Source organism: Camelus dromedarius, chromosome 7 (assembly GCF_036321535.1).
Source record: "Camelus dromedarius isolate mCamDro1 chromosome 7, mCamDro1.pat, whole genome shotgun sequence".
Taxonomy (NCBI): domain Eukaryota; kingdom Metazoa; phylum Chordata; class Mammalia; order Artiodactyla; family Camelidae; genus Camelus; species Camelus dromedarius.
This window is the reverse complement of record NC_087442.1, coordinates 75,514,389-75,531,491: the sequence shown is the minus strand read 5'-3', so window position 1 is coordinate 75,531,491 and position 17,103 is coordinate 75,514,389. Positions and strand designations below refer to the sequence as shown.

Here is a 17,103-nt window from a genome sequence, read left to right as displayed (position 1 = left end):
TGTCTTTTGGGTAAGAATGTAATCATGAAAATTCACTAGTAAGTGAATTTAATGTCTTTTGAGAAGTGTTAAATTAGTCTGTCCAATAAATTTTCCTCAGAAATGCAATACTGAAAGGTCAAAAAAAAAGTAATGTAAAAATGATGGATCTGGTTGTTGCAGTGGAAAAGTTAACTGAATTGCTTTTTCAACTTAATATTGATTTAATTTCACTCAGATATTGGATTTTCTTATATTTCATGATATAAATTACTTTTGAATATAGTTTCATTATATATCCTTATTTTTTTGTGTGACATAATTTTTAAAATTGTTATTGAAGTGAATTTGAGTAGAGGTGAGTTTCAAAATATTTGTCCTATTCAGTGGAATATTTTAAAAGCCTTCTAATATATGTTAGTGGCTCTCAGAGAGCATGAAGTACTGAAATCTGTGGTCCTGTAGTGAAAACCCAACACTTAGAAAGAGCTACTTTTTGGATCATCTATGAAAGAAAAAGTTTTGTGAAAATTATTTCCTGGGGCTATATACAGTGAAACTATTAAATAATACAATAGGAACCATAAAATACATCATATTTTAGGCTAAATGTAATGTAAAGAAGAGAGAGAAAAACTGTGGAGATGGGATTATTACTCATCCATTTATTCAACCACTCATTTACTCACTCTGTAAGCATTTTACTAATTATTATTATTTAATGAGACTTGGCATTTATAGCACTCAATAAGCTTCTAATTACATCCTCACTGTCTGTCTTTCCCACTAGATTATATTTTGAACAAGGATAGGTACAATGTCTCTCTTGGTCACAATGCATCCCAGCAGCACTCCAGCATGATGGTCTTCAATAAATGCTAGATTAATGAATGCAGTAGTTAAATGAATCTGGGTATTTTCATCCAAATGGTGCCTGAAAATCCATAGGCACAAATATACATAATACAAGGTTGAGACTTTTAGGTGCTACAGCAAATGTAAAGGATAAATCCTATAAGACTTGAGAGATTAGAAAATTGTGCTGAAAAAATTGGGGGAGTTTCACAGCATTGGGGCTTGGACTTAAGATAGGGAGATGTCTTAGGTTTGGTTTCTTAGGGAATGCAGCTTGAAAGTGCTGTCAGGGTGGAAGGTTCAAACCAAGGGCAGAAAGGGTGAGTAAAACGGAAATGAGACTAGAGAACATTTGTGAGCTTGAATTTAAAAAAATAACTAGTTGAGTTTCACTACTATCTTGATGGTAAAAATCTGGAAAAAGCACCACTCCCACATTAATGATAAAAGAAATTGGATAAACTAAAAAGAAATCATTTTTTAACCCATCAGAGAATGAAGATCACAGGGAAATCGAGTAGCCTGACATCTAAGGGAAGATAGGCTCCTCCAAGGAGAGATGGGACAGTTGCCCTGACTCACCTGTGGCAAAACAGGGGCTTGTGGAAAAGACAGGTGCCATCCAAGCAGGTGAAAATATCCAGCTAAAATTTGAAATAATTTGTTAAAGGCTGACTGTGGCTCATTTAGAGGCACAGACACAAAAGGAGTTCAGACTCACATATCCACAGACTTCCACTGCACGCCCATCAGAAAGGTGGGGGGGCAGAGCAAAGAAAGCCTCCCATGGAGGTGCAAGTCTAGAGAACGGGAGTGGCCACCTCTCCTCTGGGAAGTAAGCTTTGAGAAACGTTGGTAACTGGGAAATGCACAAAGCCCAGCCTGGACCCTTGTTCTGTAGAAAGCAAAAGTCATAAGTCTTTGGAAGAAAGGCTACAAACCCTGTCATCTTCATGGTACATGTGAAAAGTTGAAACTACAACTGAAACAAAGGTGAAAGGGAAAACTTCTACTCCTAGAATCAGAGCAAGAAATACCGGTCCACAAAGATTCCCCCAGTAACACACTGCAGAGTTTAGCTGCAATGAGGAGGACAGGTTTACTGAGAAAAAAACCACTCCTGAGGCCCAGGGCCTGCCTAAATCCGAAGAAGGACAAGATGGACAGAGGACGCTCCACCACCCTTCAATCAGACACGCAGGTACCAAGTCACAAAAAGCAGTATTCTGTGTCTGGGGGAGAGGCAAGAATGTGGACAGAGACCACTTCTGAACTGCACAGGAAAGGCCAAAAGTTGAGGGGGAGAGCAAGAATATTAGAAAAAAAAAACACCCAAACACCCAAACAACTGTCACACTCCATTTTTTAAAAATCTGGTATTTTTTTAACTGGAGTTACTTATAAACATGTTTTTAAATTCTCAAACCTATGGATATTTTGTATCTTTAAGTATTGACATCTATTTTGATTGCATTGCAGTGAGAATTATGATCTTTATGATACAAATCCTTTAGTATTTGTTTAGATTTGCTTTATACTCTGGTATAGGGTGGCCAACTTAAGTAAATGTGCTGCATGTGCTTAGAAGCACATGGTAAATCAAGCTTGTTAATTATGTTTTTGAACCTCCTATATCCTTACTATTTTTGTCCACTTAATCTAACCGTATTAGAGGTGCTTTCAAAATCTCCTGCTACAGTATTGGATTTGTCAACTTTTCCTTGAATTTCCACCATTTTTTGCATTTTATATTTTGATGTAATTTTAAGAGTTGTTCTATAATTCTGATGCAGTGAAAAAGTTATAATACTTCAGAGTATACTGTATTATGGCCTTCACTCTTGATGAACAAGATAAATATCCATTTTAATCATGTAATATCCCTGCATTGTTTCCAAACATGATTGCTACATAAACTAATCAATATGAGTCCAACAGTCCCTGAGCATTCACAGAAATTGGTTCCACAGATGCTCAAGTCTCAGATAAAATGGTGTAGTATTTGCCTATAACCAATGTACATCCTCCGTATATTCTGTTACCTCTGGATTACATATAATATCTAATTCAATGTAAATGCTATGTAAATAGTTGCCAGAGCTTGGCAAAATCAAGTTTTGCTTTTTGGAAATTTCTGAAATCTTTTTTCCCAATATATTCAATCTGAGTTTGATTGAATCCACAGATGCAGAGCCTGCACATATAGAAGGTTGACTGTACTAATCAGTGGAATGCATATAAATTTTTATCCTAGCAGAAAGATCAGAACTCTAAAGTAACAGGTGGTGTTAGCTTTCTATTGCTGCTGTAATATATCACCACACATTTAGTGGCTTAAAACAACACAAATTTTTCTTCTTGCGATTCTGGAGGTCAGAAGTCTGAAATGAGTCTCACTGGGCTAAAACTGAGGTTTCAGCAGGGCTGCATTCCTTTCTGGAGGCTCTGAGGAAGAATCCCTTTTCTTCCCTTTTCCAGCTTCCTAGAGGCCTCCTTCATTCCTTGGCTTATGTCCCCATTCCTCTCACTTCCAAGCCAGTAACATCAGGCCAAATCTCACACACACTATCATCTCTCTGGTTCGCCTTCTAACTCCTTCTTTCACTAATAATGATGCTAATAATTACACTGATTACAAATTGATTCTATTTTCCATGTTGCAGCCAAAGAGAATTTCCTAAAAGTCAAGTCTCGTCATTTGCTTCTTTGCTTCAAATTCTTCACTGGCTCCCTGTGGCCTATATGAAGTTCACTCCTCTTAACATGTACTTGTCCCCAGCATGACCTCCTGCCACTCTAGATTTATTCTTAAAAATTTTTACTTGCTAGTAATTTTTAGTAATTACTCCCTGGCATGGGATTGCCTACTTGCCCTTTTTATGTCTTTAGCTTGTCCTTTTGTTCTTTGGCTTAGAATTTATTTGTTGGTCTCACAGATGAACCCTTATTCTTAAGACTAAGCATCCCAGTCTCCTCCTCTGGGAAATTTTTTCTAAATCTGTCTGAGATAGAAAGGAAGGAAGAAGGGCACAACCATTCAAGAAAAGACACAGCAATTAACAACAAGGTGCAGAAAATTCAACTCCCAACAGGCTTTGAGGCCCAAGAAGGCAGGAGATTTGACTTCCAGTAGACCTTGAGCTTCATTATACAGATTGTAATATGTATTAGCATGGTCAATGGCACTCCCACAGTGCCAAGATAGTTCTGAGGCTAACCAAAATAGGTCAAAATTGGGCAGTGGCCCAAGTCCTGAGAATCCCAGCCCCTTCCGCAAAAGCAGTTGTAACAATTCTTACATTTGTTAGCATATGAAGCTACTCATCCCATAAAAACTAGCAACACTGCCCCTTGCTTCCTCTCCCTCGCTCCCTCTCCCACACCTTCCAAGACTGCCTGCACTCTAGGGAGTATGTATCCATTGAGCACCCAACCCCTACACCTTGTGGCCTTTCTCTTGCCTTCTGAAACAGCCTGCATTCTGCCTATGGAATAACTTTCTGAATAAATCTACCTTTACTCAACTGTGGCTCACTCTTGAATTCTTCCCTGTACAAAGCCAAGGACCCACATTTTGTGGGACGCATCCCAGGGACTCAACCAAGACCTGGGACATGGCAGTCCTCTCGCCCCACATTCATTTTCCTGTAACATCTCCAGGCAATAAAACACTTCCTCTCAGGTCAACAATTATTAACTGACTGCTTTTCATGTATGCACGAGGCAGTATAATAAATGCTAGAAATGGATCTGTGAAGAAGGCAAGGTTTCCTGCCATCACAAAGCAGCTAGAGATGAAAACTAACATTTAGATAATTATTTAGTTATAATTTTGTTGAATGCTATAAAGATTTAGTCTTATAAGAATGTATAACCCAGTCTTGGGAGGGTGGCAAGGGCTAGCTTCCCTTAGGAAAAGACATTGAAAGATTTGATGGATGGTCCCATTGTACCCTTTATAATTCTTTCTTAAAGTACTTAGGGGACTGCATTTGAATTGCTTTAAATATAGGACTTCGACTAGCTGATAAATTATACAAGACGCTTACCAAACATCCTTTTGGCTATCAGAAATACAAGATCTCAATTACGATGTCCACTACTTAAATCTGTGTACACCAGGCACTAAGTATATAATCTTTTACCCCTAGCTGTTATTAACCCAGCTATTATTTTAACTCAGCTATTATTACTCCTATTTTATAGAAAGAAGTTAAGGTTAAAAACGAATGGTCTCTGTTCGTCAGTAGGAGTCAGCGGCCTCAACTCAGCCGCTTCAGCACCTCAAGCCCTCTTTTCACCACATATTTTCGTCTACTTCTATCTGTTTTATTTCTAGAATCTTCTGGTGTCTGGTTTCTACTTAAGTGTTCTACAAAGAAATACACGAGAAAGGCTTACGCTAAAAGTAGCATTATTTTTAACTCTTGTGGCCCTGACCAACATACACTAGAACTTCTTTCCCTTGTGAGGGAGAGGCATTTCCAGATACGGCTTTAGGCTTGCACTAAGACTTATAATTCCATCACAGTCTCTTTTTTTTTTTTTTTTTTTTTGCAGCGTCGGACGCCAATAGTTTCCCACATTGTCGTCAGGTTTAAACCTCAGCTTTTCAGAACACTGGTCGTCTGAGCCTGCTTTCCTCACGTCCATGTGAGGGCTCCGGATCCACAACCGCCTTCTCCTCCCTCAAAGGGGTTACACAGTCTCCACAGGAAAAGCGAAGACACAGGTTAGCGGCTCACTGGGAGCCCATAAAAGCCCCCTTAGCTCCCTCCAGCGCCTTCTCTGTTCGCCCAACCCTGCACCATCCTCTCGACCTCTGAATGGCAAAAACCGCAGCCCAAGACGCCCACCCTCAGGAAAGTCTCCACAGAGCCCCACAGTGGCGAAAGAACTAACCTCTATTCCCTCGGCGACTATGGCGACTACGGCGACTACGGCAGGGCCGACGCGCCTCTTGCGAGCTGACGTCACGGTGACGCACGGCCACGCCGGCTCCTCCCACAAGCCCGCGAGTCCGGTTTCCGGCGGGAGAGCGGAGCGCCCGACGTAGGTGAGGCTGAGGCTGGGAACACGGAGCCGGCCGGGGGTTACTCTGTGCCCTGGCGCCCGCCAGAATGCCTCACTTGGAAAACACGGTGCTTTGTCGCGAGTCCCAAGTGTCCACCTTGCGGTCCCTGTTTGGAGAGGTATTGTGGTCCAACTATCTTTTCCAGTTCCCGGAGGCAAACAATTCCGTAGTTTGGGACGTGTTCGAATTTTAAATTTTCTTTTGGCTTGAGGGGCAGTAGACAGCTTTTGCGTTGAGAAAAGGGGTGTAGGTCTACACGACTCCTCACTCAGAGTGACTTCTGAGGAGTCTCTTAAGGAAAACTGCTCATGAAGGACCGGCCTGCCCCATGGCTCCTTGGTCCAGCACCTCTTCTTACACGTAGGCCACAGGGTTGAGAGGGTGTTCGTCCAGGGTAGCTACCCAGGGTTACTTCTGAACAAGATTTTGCACAGCTGGTGTGTTTGCAGAATGTTGCTTATTCAAGTGTAAGTTCCCACGTTTCAGTGAGGTAGTTGGTGTAAGTCCTGTGTGGATGGGTGGTTCTTGTCCAGACCAGTGAGGGCAAAGCAGTGCTTCAGGTTTAACATTTAAATGGCTTTTCCTGAGTTGTAGAAGCCCTGAGGAGGTCCAGTCTAGGCTTCTTGATTAGCAGTTCAGGTGATGCCTATGAGAAGAGCTTAAATGTTTTGTGGTTTTTTGTTTGTTTGTTTGTTTGTTTTTCTGGATGAACACAGCCAGGGAGTTCTTTACATAGGAGGCAGCATTCACCTATTCAATTCTTAACCTATTTTTAATTATATTCTGGTGGTCTTTGGTGAGCATTTTGCTTCAGACTCATTAATTAAACTTGGAAGAATTCAGACTTGGGTCTCATCTGTTAGGAGAGTAAATGAGAATTAGGGTCACACCTCCCACGCCGCTGATTTGCTTTAAGTACTACTTTCATCTAACTCATGGGATGGCAGTTTTGGGTGGCCTGTGAAGTAATAGTGGAAAAGTACCACCCTCCTTCTAAAGGGGCACATCATTTAGGGAACTAAGAGGTCAATGACTGCATCCTCAGTATCCTAGTTACAATTTTTCGGTTATAGTTACGCATTTTATCATTGAAGCACTTTCTTGGTTATGCCTTGTACATTCCTTCCCTGGAGTTGACAAACCCAGATTACTCCAAACAGAGGTGGTCCTCTTGAAAAAGAATATTGGCAAATAGAGATGAGTAGTATCGATTTTGTGTAGATCCCGAAAGGAAATCATGGTTAACAATTTTAGTATCACTTTTCTGTAAGGTGCTGTGCATGTGGGAGAGACAAAAAACTATAAAAAAAACTGGTTCAAATTTCTAAGCAGATTTATTTATGTATTCAGCAGATAAATACTGAGCACCTTCTCTGTTCCAGATACTGTGCCACATCCTGGCTTATTATAGTTTATGTTAGGTTTATGAAGGTGAAAAGTTAAATAACAGTGCAAGAGTTCAATACAATTCTAGGTAACAATATAAAAGATGTTGTAAGATGGAGTATTATTAAGCACCAAATAATGGATGCAGACAAGTGTGGCAGGATTCCAGAAAGGCAGAGTTTTAGTGTAGCTTGGAAAAATGACCTGAAGGATGTCTTATGCTTCTCTTTAAGGTGAAATAGAGTATTCGGATAACAGAAATGCTCAGCAAGCATATGTTTAATTCTTGAGACAGAATTTTTGAGCTAGTTAATTTACAAGATTGTTATGTGTAAACGTAAGAAAAAATTCATTTTTTAAAAATTTTTTATCTTTTTAAATCCTCCACTTGTGGGGTTTTTTTGGGGGGGGTGGAGGTAAATAGATTTGTTTTATATTTATTTATTGATCTGTTTAATGGAGGTACTGGGGATTAAACCCTGGATCTTGTGCATGCTATAAGCACACAATCTAACCCTGAGCTATACCCTGCCCCCAAAAATTCATTTATTAAAACATTTATTTTTTGTTTATTTTTAGCATTTGGGCTGCTGTTGTCATAGGCATATCCCATTAGAAAGTATTTTCCCGTATAAATTTGACTTCCTGATTTGTCTTGTAAACAGGACATTTGTAACTTGATGGCTCGAATGTAATAAATGTGGTTGACCCTTGAACAATGTAAGAGTTAAGGGTACTGATTCCCTGTGAAGTCGAAAATCAGCATGTAACTTTTGACTCCCCCCAAGCTAAACTACTTGCCCTTGCCGATAAACAGTCAATTAACACATATTTGTATGTTATATATATTATATATATATATAAAACTTAGTTTTAAAGTTTAAAAATGTACAGTGAAGTTGCAGCCTGTGGGATTAGATTCTATACAAAAGGGTTAATAAAAAAATGGAGTATAATCAAAATTATTTTTGAAAAATCTGTTAAATCTCCAATAAATTTGAAAATACAAGTATTTATAAATATAAACTTGTACAATAATAAAAGGTGTAAGTATATATAGTAATATATGTAATAAATAGGCCAAATAAAATTTTCCAGAAATTTCAAGAAAGTGTGCTGATGACTAAATGCTCACTGTTGGGATAGTTTGGATTGAATATTTTACTTTACCATGTAAAAATTTCTCAGAAGTTGATAAATATTTTCTGTTTTGTATGTACAGGCTGATGTTTGTCTTTTCTCCCCTAGAGACATCATTTCAGCTTTCCATCCATTTTTATTTATGGACATACTGCCAGTGGAAAGACCTATGTAACACAAACTTTGTTGAAAACTTTGGAGGTAAGACTACCCAAACTCAATATTGATTGGCCTTTACTCATAGACTCCTAGAAATAGAAGGGATCTGGGAGATGTTTAGTTTACCTTTCTCTGAAGGAGTATCTTCTACATAAAACATTTCTGACCAACTTTTGTTTGAATACCTTCAAAGACTGTAAGTTTCAGAAGGCATTGTTAGATAACTTGAGCCTTGATGTTAGAAAGTATTTTTCAAGTAGAACCAATTCCTCTCTCTAACTTTCACTGGCTGATAATATTGGGGGGAAAACACACTAATAATAAATTCTTTTAAAAATATTGACATCTGTTTCTTTTCCATTGTTGTAATATTTGTAATATTGATATTGATAAGTCTGAACCTTCACAAGTACAAAACTAAATATAACACCTTTACCCCACCCTTCTTCCCATATTGCCTTTCAGGTGTCCAAGCTTGCTTTTTGCTTTTTCTTCATTCTCACTCTCTCAGTAAATTGAACCAGTAAACATGTTCTGTTGATTCTACATTAATGTCTTGACTCCATGTAGCTTTAAGCAGAGCCACTGTTGCTATCTGAATTTCATTTACCATTGTTTCTTCCATTTATTTCTACAACAGCTTCCTAAGTGCAGTCTGTTCTTCACCCTGCAGCTAGTCCATGAAAATCTTACATAGGATCTTCAGGAAAATGTTCAGGTGCTTTGCCTGACATATAAAACTCTTCATGAGCTGAATTTAGTTTATTTTTCATAATATAATGGCTAAGAGTTTGGGGTAGAGTCTGGCAGACTCATGTTCTTCTGGGTTCACCCTTTAGTACTTTCCCCATCTGATAAGTGGGGCTGATAGTGACAACATTTAAAATTGTGAGAATTCAGTGAATTAATACATGAAGAGTGCCTATCACAATGTTTAGTATATAGTAAGCACTCAATAAAAGTTAGCTGCTATTATTTGTGATTATTGCCACACTCTCTTTTATATCCTAAGCCAGGGATGGGCAGACTTTTTCTTATATGCCAGATAGTATATGTTTTAGACTTGTGGGCCATAAAGTTTCCATTACTACTACTTGACTCTGTCTTATTGTGAAAGCAGCTATGGACAGTATCTTTCTGAATGGTCATGGCTGTGTTCTCATATAGTTTTATATATCAGAACGAATGGCTGGCCCATATGCTGTAGTTTCTTACCCCAGTCCTAGCTCTACCTCAGAGTATGCATGTTCTGTGTAGCATACTAAACTACTTATAGTTCTTGCTGTCTCTTATTTTCATCCCTTGGTACATACTGCTCCCTCTGCTAGGAATGGCTTTCTTGTACTCATTCACTCCACCTCTCCTACCCTATTGCTTGGTAAATGCTTATTTATTTTGCTAGGTTTCCTTACATTTAACACTTGGTAGCCTTTCTTGACTCTCTAGGATGTGTTAGATGCCCCTCTGTTGTGCAACCTCAGTACTCTGTGCTTAATTCTGTTGTAATATTTATCCTTTTCAGCTGTGATAGATGTTTGTGTTTCCCTGGCTTGAGTCTGTGAGTTTCTTGAGATTATTCCTAGTACAGTTCTTGGCATGTATCAACTTGTGGATTTTAGCCTTTGATCCTAAAGATTGCCTGTGCATTTTAAAATACAGATGTCTGGGCTTCATACCAGACTTCAGAACCTGAGTGTACAAGGTCCTGGATCAGACATTTGCATTTGAAACTCCAGTGTCCAAAAAAATCTATATTGAATAAAAAAGCATGACAACTGAATACCAAAGGTCCGTATTTAAGGGCTGTGTTTCATTTTTTACTGCACATGATTTTTTGCTTCTACTTAATCATTGTAATAAATAATGGTTATCACTACTTCTGATATAGGTACACAAAGAAACACTTAGAAAATGCTACCATTACAGGTCATGAATAGCACACACATAGCAGTAAGCAAGACACCCATAACAGAGTTATTGTGGACTGTAGTTTGTAAAAGAATGAGGTTAAAGAGGTTAGAAAATGCTGGAGAAATTGTACCTAAGTAAATATAATGGAGCCTGAGTTACACTTTTACTCTGAGAAAGAAAGAAAAGCCTCCTTAATGGGTGAGATTTATAGAATGTCACTAAAAATAGTTATGGATTCCACTATTTGCTAGATGCTAAAAGCTGTCTTCTGAATGATCATTACTGCTTTTGTGATTTCATTTGAGAACAGACTAGATTTGTAAGTCTTTTGTTTCCTTGTTGCTTTTCAAATTACCTCCACTTTGATAGTTCTCTAAGCGAAGAATGGGTTCTCAGTTCTCATAGGATGATTACTTTGGTTTCTAACTCTTATTAAAATTCTTTTTTGATCTAGGTTTTCCCATCATTAAAAATACTATCTTAAACTTTTAAGTAAGAAATTCCTGCTAAGAATTTTTTGTTCACATGTACTTGAATTTCTTGTAAGAATTCTTTAGAGGAAAATTCAGGTTTGCTTTAAATCCCTGTAGGAAACAGATGAAAATTCAAATAATTGAAATGAGTTTAATGGAGGGACTATTTTACAAAGGTTGAAATGTTAAGGGAACCAGTAAGAGATGGTGATGCACTGACAGCCTTTACCTCCCTGAGACTGAATGGACCATGGGAAGGAGCTATTATCAGACCCCAGCAAGAGATTAAGCCTTTGACGGGGATCTGCCCAATTTGAGCTGTAGCCTTTGATAGAAGATCAGCCACTGTTAAACTCTGGGTCGCCAAAGGTTGGGGGAGAGAGTCAAGGAAATATTCAGCTTTTTCTTTTATCACTCTCCTTCAGTCTCTTGGTTCGTTCCATTGGCTGAATCCAACCAGAGCTAGAAAACAAGAGTCTGGGTGATAGTCTTTAGTAGTCAGCCTCCTGGAGCACAGAGCAGTTTGGAGAATGGTGAGGTATGCACTTAGAAGGGCAAATGGGGAATATCCAGCAGAGCCATTATTGTATATGTGTGTTTTCTTATTACACGTTTTTTGGTTTTTGGTTCAGCTCCCACATGTCTTTGTGAATTGCGTTGAATGCTTTACCTTGAGGCTGCTTTTGGAACAAATTCTAAACAAGTTGAATCATCTTAGTTCTTCAGAGGATGAATGTTCTACTCAAATAACCTGTGAAACATTTAATGACTTTGTTCGCTTGTTTAAACAAATAACCAAAGCTGAAAGTCTCAAGGATCAGACTGTATATATTGTAAGTAACTTAATTTCATTTATCTCTTATTTGAAAACTGATTTATTAGATCAATTTCCATATGTTTTGGGTCTCATTATGTACAGTGCATTGTGCAAGGTGCTTAAGGGATATAGAAATGTTTTAGATGTATTTCTTTTTTTCTAATTGAGGTATAGTTGATGTACAGTATTATATAAGTTTCAGGTGTACAGCATATTGATTCTTAATTTTTAAAAGTTATACTGCATTTATAGTTATAAAATATTGGCTGTATCCTCTGTGCTGTACAATATATGCTTACAGCTTATTTTATATGTAGTAGTTTGTACTTTTTTATTCCCTACCCCTTTCTTGCACCCCCCACCTTCCTCTTTTCACTGCTGATGACTAGTTTGTTCTCTATATTTGTGAGTCTAGATGTATTTCTTATCTAAAGGGAGCTTCAGTTTAATAGAAGAGTTATGATGTTCTCATTTAGGACTACATGCAGAATGTGATAAGTGATAGCCGTGAGATGAAAAGTGCTGACTCAGGCACATCTTGTACAGCTTTATGAGGTGATAACATTTGAGGTAGACCTAAAGGAATTGTTAGGGTGTTTTTAAGAAGAAACTGGAGAAGAGAAGTTTCAGATGGAGGGAATTAGGCAAAGACATACAGATGGGAATGGAGGCCAGGGAATGCCAAGTAGTTTAGTCTTAGTGGGTTATGAAATATGAAGGAAGAAAAGGAAGACTAGAACGGTAGGTGGGGTTAGATTGTGGAGTGTCTTGAAAACCATAGTAATGTTTTTTTATTTCATTTCCTAGGCAGTGAGAGGAGGTAGTGAAGACTTTAGAGCAACAAATATGCTTTAGGAAGATTACTATGAAGGCATGTTGAATGGGTGGATTGGAGGGGGGTGAAACATAGGTCAGATGGTTTGAGGCTCTTGTAACTGTTTACATTAGAGTGGACTCAAGTTGGGACAGAAGGTGCAGAAAGGTATAAATAGAAGAGACAGCTAAGGTCAAACTTTTCATCTGTGTATGGAGTAGGTCTGAGAAAGATGAGTCATTTGATTTTAGACTGGCTAAGTTTGAGTTGTTATATGAATGTTAAAATAACTAGTAGACAACTGAAGATAAGTAATATGTTTTACATTAGTGCATTTTTATAATACTATATCCTTTTTAAAAAACTATTATCTCTGGAACTAAAATTTAATCTTAATATAAAACCTTCTTATAACAGCTAAGTTATAAACTCACTGAAGGGACCAAATCTTATGCATTCTTGCATTTCCTTAAATGTATAAACCAGTTCCTTCTGCATTTTAATTGTACTCATTTATTTATTCAAATATTTAATGAACACTTCCTAAATGCCACATACTGTTCTAGATACTGGAGATAGAACAGGGACAAAATCCTGCCCACTTGCATCTTATAGTCTAATTAAGGAAGATAGATAATAAGCAGGTTACTATGTAATATATCAGATGTGGTACTTTAGAGTGGAAAAATGTGCAGGTGTTTAGCATAGAACATTATTTAGAGTAGATCCATAGAATGTTCACCTATCTAATATATGTATGTATTGGTAAGCTTCAGTACTTAGGAAATAATGCAGAAAGATGGCTGAGAATGTTTTCTAGTCAATTAACTAGCTTACAAATCAAGAGTCTATTAAGATACCTTCGTGTAAATTATTTTTAAATATTTCTGTCTCAATTAAAATTTTTACTTATTTGAATATTACTTATTTGATAGTTGCTTTTGAGGAAGGATCATTTATTAGAATACCATAAAATCATTAATTGCAGTGGGTTAACTATATCAAATCAGAAGAATGAACTATTAACTGACTGCTTCAGCATTGTGTTTTGCATTAAAATGGCCATAAAAATGGACCAATTTATTTGAATTAATCTGTGTCCTGGATTAGAGAGTTTTTAAATGGAGATTGATGGGGAAATTGCATATTGAGAATGCAAAGTGGAGAAACTAATTTCTGTCTTTTTAGCAGTAAATAATTTTAGGTTTATTTTGTCTAAATGAATTAGGAATGAAGTATCTTAAGTTGATTACTCTCATACATTGTTTCAAGCTGTCTATTGATTAATAAAACAGATACAAAACACTTTGGACTATTCAAGGAAATAATATTTCCTTCATTTTAATTGTATTCCCATTTTAAATGATTATAATTTGCAGTAAGATTTATTAATAAAGTGTAAATATTTTTTAAAAACCTTCCTTGGAAAAGAGGTCATTTTAGTTCTGGGAAGAAAATGCACAAGATGAACCTAGAACATCTTGCTGTAATAGAAATGACCCAACGCTTCTTGGGTCGTTTAAAAAAGACACAAAAGCTCATGATCAAAAGAATTGCTATTGTTAAGTTGTCCATACTACCCACAGCCATCTATAGATACGGTGCAATCTCTATCAAATGGCAGTTTTCACAGAAATAGAAAAAACTATCCTAAAATGTGTATGGAATCACAAAAGACCTTCAATAGTAAAAGAGATTAAAATTTTAGTCTGTTTTAAGCCATCAAGTTTGTAGTAATATGTTATAGCAACCACAGATAACTAATACAGGCATAAACTCATTATTATGAAAACTGATATGTAAAAGGAGAGAGTCAAACTCTGATTCCGTGTGAACTTTATTTCTAGATAGCTAAATAATGGATAAGGGAACGTTCTTTTTAGAAAAAATATCCTCTAATAAATGCAGAAAGGATCATAGAAGATTATAGTTTTGCAGTCTCCAGTGAAATAATGGATATCGGCCATGATCATCAATTGATGCTGAAATCATTTGGTGAAAGGCTGCTGGAGAACTTTTTAATGGATGGGTCAGACTGATGATGCCTGAACTTGTAAATCAGTCTTAACATGACAGAAAAGAGAGACAATCAGGCATTGCACCTGCTGATGTAATTCAGTAAGAAATATACAGCACTGTTTGTGAAATATTCTTGCCCCGAATTTGAACCTAAATCTGATGAAACATCTAGATTTATAGACTCTTATAGGAAATACAGGGGATATAGGAACATGTTAAATGACACTACAGAGTTGCAGTCAGCCAGTCCAGCATGTGGAATATTCTACATCACAGATGATTTGTTTGTTTGCTACATAACAAATAAATAACAAGAGAAAATAGAAGGTTCTGGGGAACTCATAATTTAAAACAGACTTAGAAGATAAATAAACCAAATATAAGGTACACATGGACCCTTCTGGATCCTGAATCAAATAAGCCAACTCTAGGAAGACAAGTAGAGAAATTTGAATATTGGTTATTAAATGATATTAAGTCATATTGTTAAATTTTTTAGACATGATAATAATACTCTAGTTATGTTTTAAAAAAGTCTCCTCTCATCTCTTAGGGCCACATAATGACATATTTATGAATGGAATAATATGTCTGGGGTTTGTTTTGAAGTAATCCAGCAAGACGGTAGAAGGGAGAGTTGAGGGGTGACAGTGGATAGAAGAAACAAGATTGACCGTATGTTGGTATTTGTTAGGGTTGGGTGAAGTATATATGGGAATTCATGGTACTAATTTCCCTACTTTTGTGTATATTTTAAAATTTCCATAGCAAAAAGTAAAAATGAAAGTTAGATTAAATATTTTAGATAGTGCTTTTAAGACCTTTATATTTTTTTGATGGACTGATGGATGACCTTTTGAAGCAGATTTTTTTTTAACATTTTTTTATTATGAAATTTTAAACTTATAAGGGGGAAGGTATAGCTCAGTGGTAGAGTGCGTGCAAGTTCCTGGATTCAATCTCCAGTACCTCCATTTAAAAAAATAAAATAAAATAAACAAACCTGATTACCTCCTCCCAACAAATAAATAAATAAATAGGAAAAAATTTAAATATATAGAGAATAGCGTAATGTATCCCAATGAACCCATCACTTCAATAATTATTAATTAGTATTAACTATTTAGTAATTACTAATGTGTGGCCATATTTGTTACTTAAACCCTATTCATTGTTTCCTGCATCCTATCATGTCATCCATAAGCATATATATATAACATATATCTCTGTATACTGTATATTTCTACTATATATGTATTATATGTCTTCTGTAAATGTGTATATACATATTTGTATATAGTATAGATACACTGTATAGCTCAAAGATAAGTACCTTTAAAAAAAAATCCCAATAGCATTATCATCATACTGAACAAAAATTTAATCTTTCTTGACATGATCAGTTTTCTAGGTAAACTGGGTTCAGCATGCAGTTACAAAGTTCAAACAAGAAAAGTTCTGTGTGATGAAATCCAGAATTTTCTTTTCTCTCTCTCTCAGGTCAGAAAGCTCTGTAATTATTGGTTCATTGGTAGACATTTATCTTTTATCAAATGAAATTAAAAAATACACGGTTGTATTTCTTGTATACCTAAGAAAATGTATAGAGCAAATCTTAGAGCATCTAATTCATTACCTTTTTGATAGTGTATCTTTAAAACAAGTATTTTTTAGTGTAACTGTGACTCATTGTCTATTTAGAAATTGGGTTAAAACATGTTGTTATTAATTTTTTTAACTTATTTGACCTATTTGAAATGTCTTCTACAACTGTAAATAACATTTAGAAATTAATTCATAAATTATAATTTCTTATCATGGGAAATTAGTCTTGAATTGTGCATATATTATGTAAATGTTTTGTAAAAAGCTTTTTAAATTGATTTTGCATTTTTTTTTAATAAGGTTCTCGATAAAGCAGAGTATCTAAGAGATATGGAAGCTAATCTTTTACCTGGGTTTCTTAGGTTACAAGAATTGGTAAGTAATATATGAGTCTTTTTCCCCTATGGCCTAATCATTAAATTGTGTTGTTCAGTTTTTTCATTTTGCCAGTATGATAGGTGAGAAATAATTTTTTAATATATGTTTAATATGCATTTCTATATTATGAGTGAAGTTAAGGATTTTTTCAAAGTTAAAGCAATTTGTACCTTGATAACACTTATTCAGTTATTTTAGCTTTTATTTTTGATTGTGAAGTTATTAACACAGCTTTCTGTTAAAGAGAGCTTAAGTGTTTTCTAGAGTAAATGGTGGCTGGGGGCCTAGACTTTAAACTCTCTGCAAGGATTTTAAAATTTTCTTTTCAGTAATCTAAAAAAAGAATGATATGTCTATTCTGGATTATCTGGAATTCTGTCTCATGGCTACTCAGTTTTCAGAACCAGCTTTGGTTTTAGTTTATAATTATCTTTGCACCAAATAGTATTAATTCTACTCTAATGTTAGCCTAATGAGAAAAGAACAGGGATGG

At 36.2% G+C, this 17,103-nt stretch overlaps 2 protein-coding genes across 5 annotated transcripts in view; one reads left to right on the top strand and one right to left on the bottom strand.

Moving 5' to 3' along the window:
- LHFPL3 (LHFPL tetraspan subfamily member 3) overlaps window positions 1–5,787 on the bottom strand; it is a 518,831-nt gene extending 513,044 nt beyond the window's left edge. For all 3 annotated transcript variants that reach the window (XR_010381731.1, XR_004137725.2, XR_010381732.1), the window contains exon 1: window positions 5,737–5,787. The gene's annotated coding sequence lies outside the window, so the exon portion shown is untranslated. The remainder of the gene's footprint in view (window positions 1–5,736) is intronic.
- A 4-nt stretch (window positions 5,788–5,791) lies between these two features.
- The window catches only part of ORC5 (origin recognition complex subunit 5), a 69,610-nt gene continuing 58,298 nt past the window's right edge, over window positions 5,792–17,103 (top strand). The window contains exons 1-4 of one of the 2 annotated variants that reach the window (XM_010984815.3): window positions 5,792–6,026; window positions 8,543–8,635; window positions 11,610–11,810; window positions 16,533–16,607. In XM_010984815.3, coding sequence (XP_010983117.1) covers window positions 5,955–6,026; window positions 8,543–8,635; window positions 11,610–11,810; window positions 16,533–16,607 — 441 coding nt within the window. In that variant the 5' untranslated portion in view covers window positions 5,792–5,954. The remainder of the gene's footprint in view (window positions 6,027–8,542; window positions 8,636–11,609; window positions 11,811–16,532; window positions 16,608–17,103) is intronic. The other variant, XM_010984814.3, reaches the window with a different exon arrangement.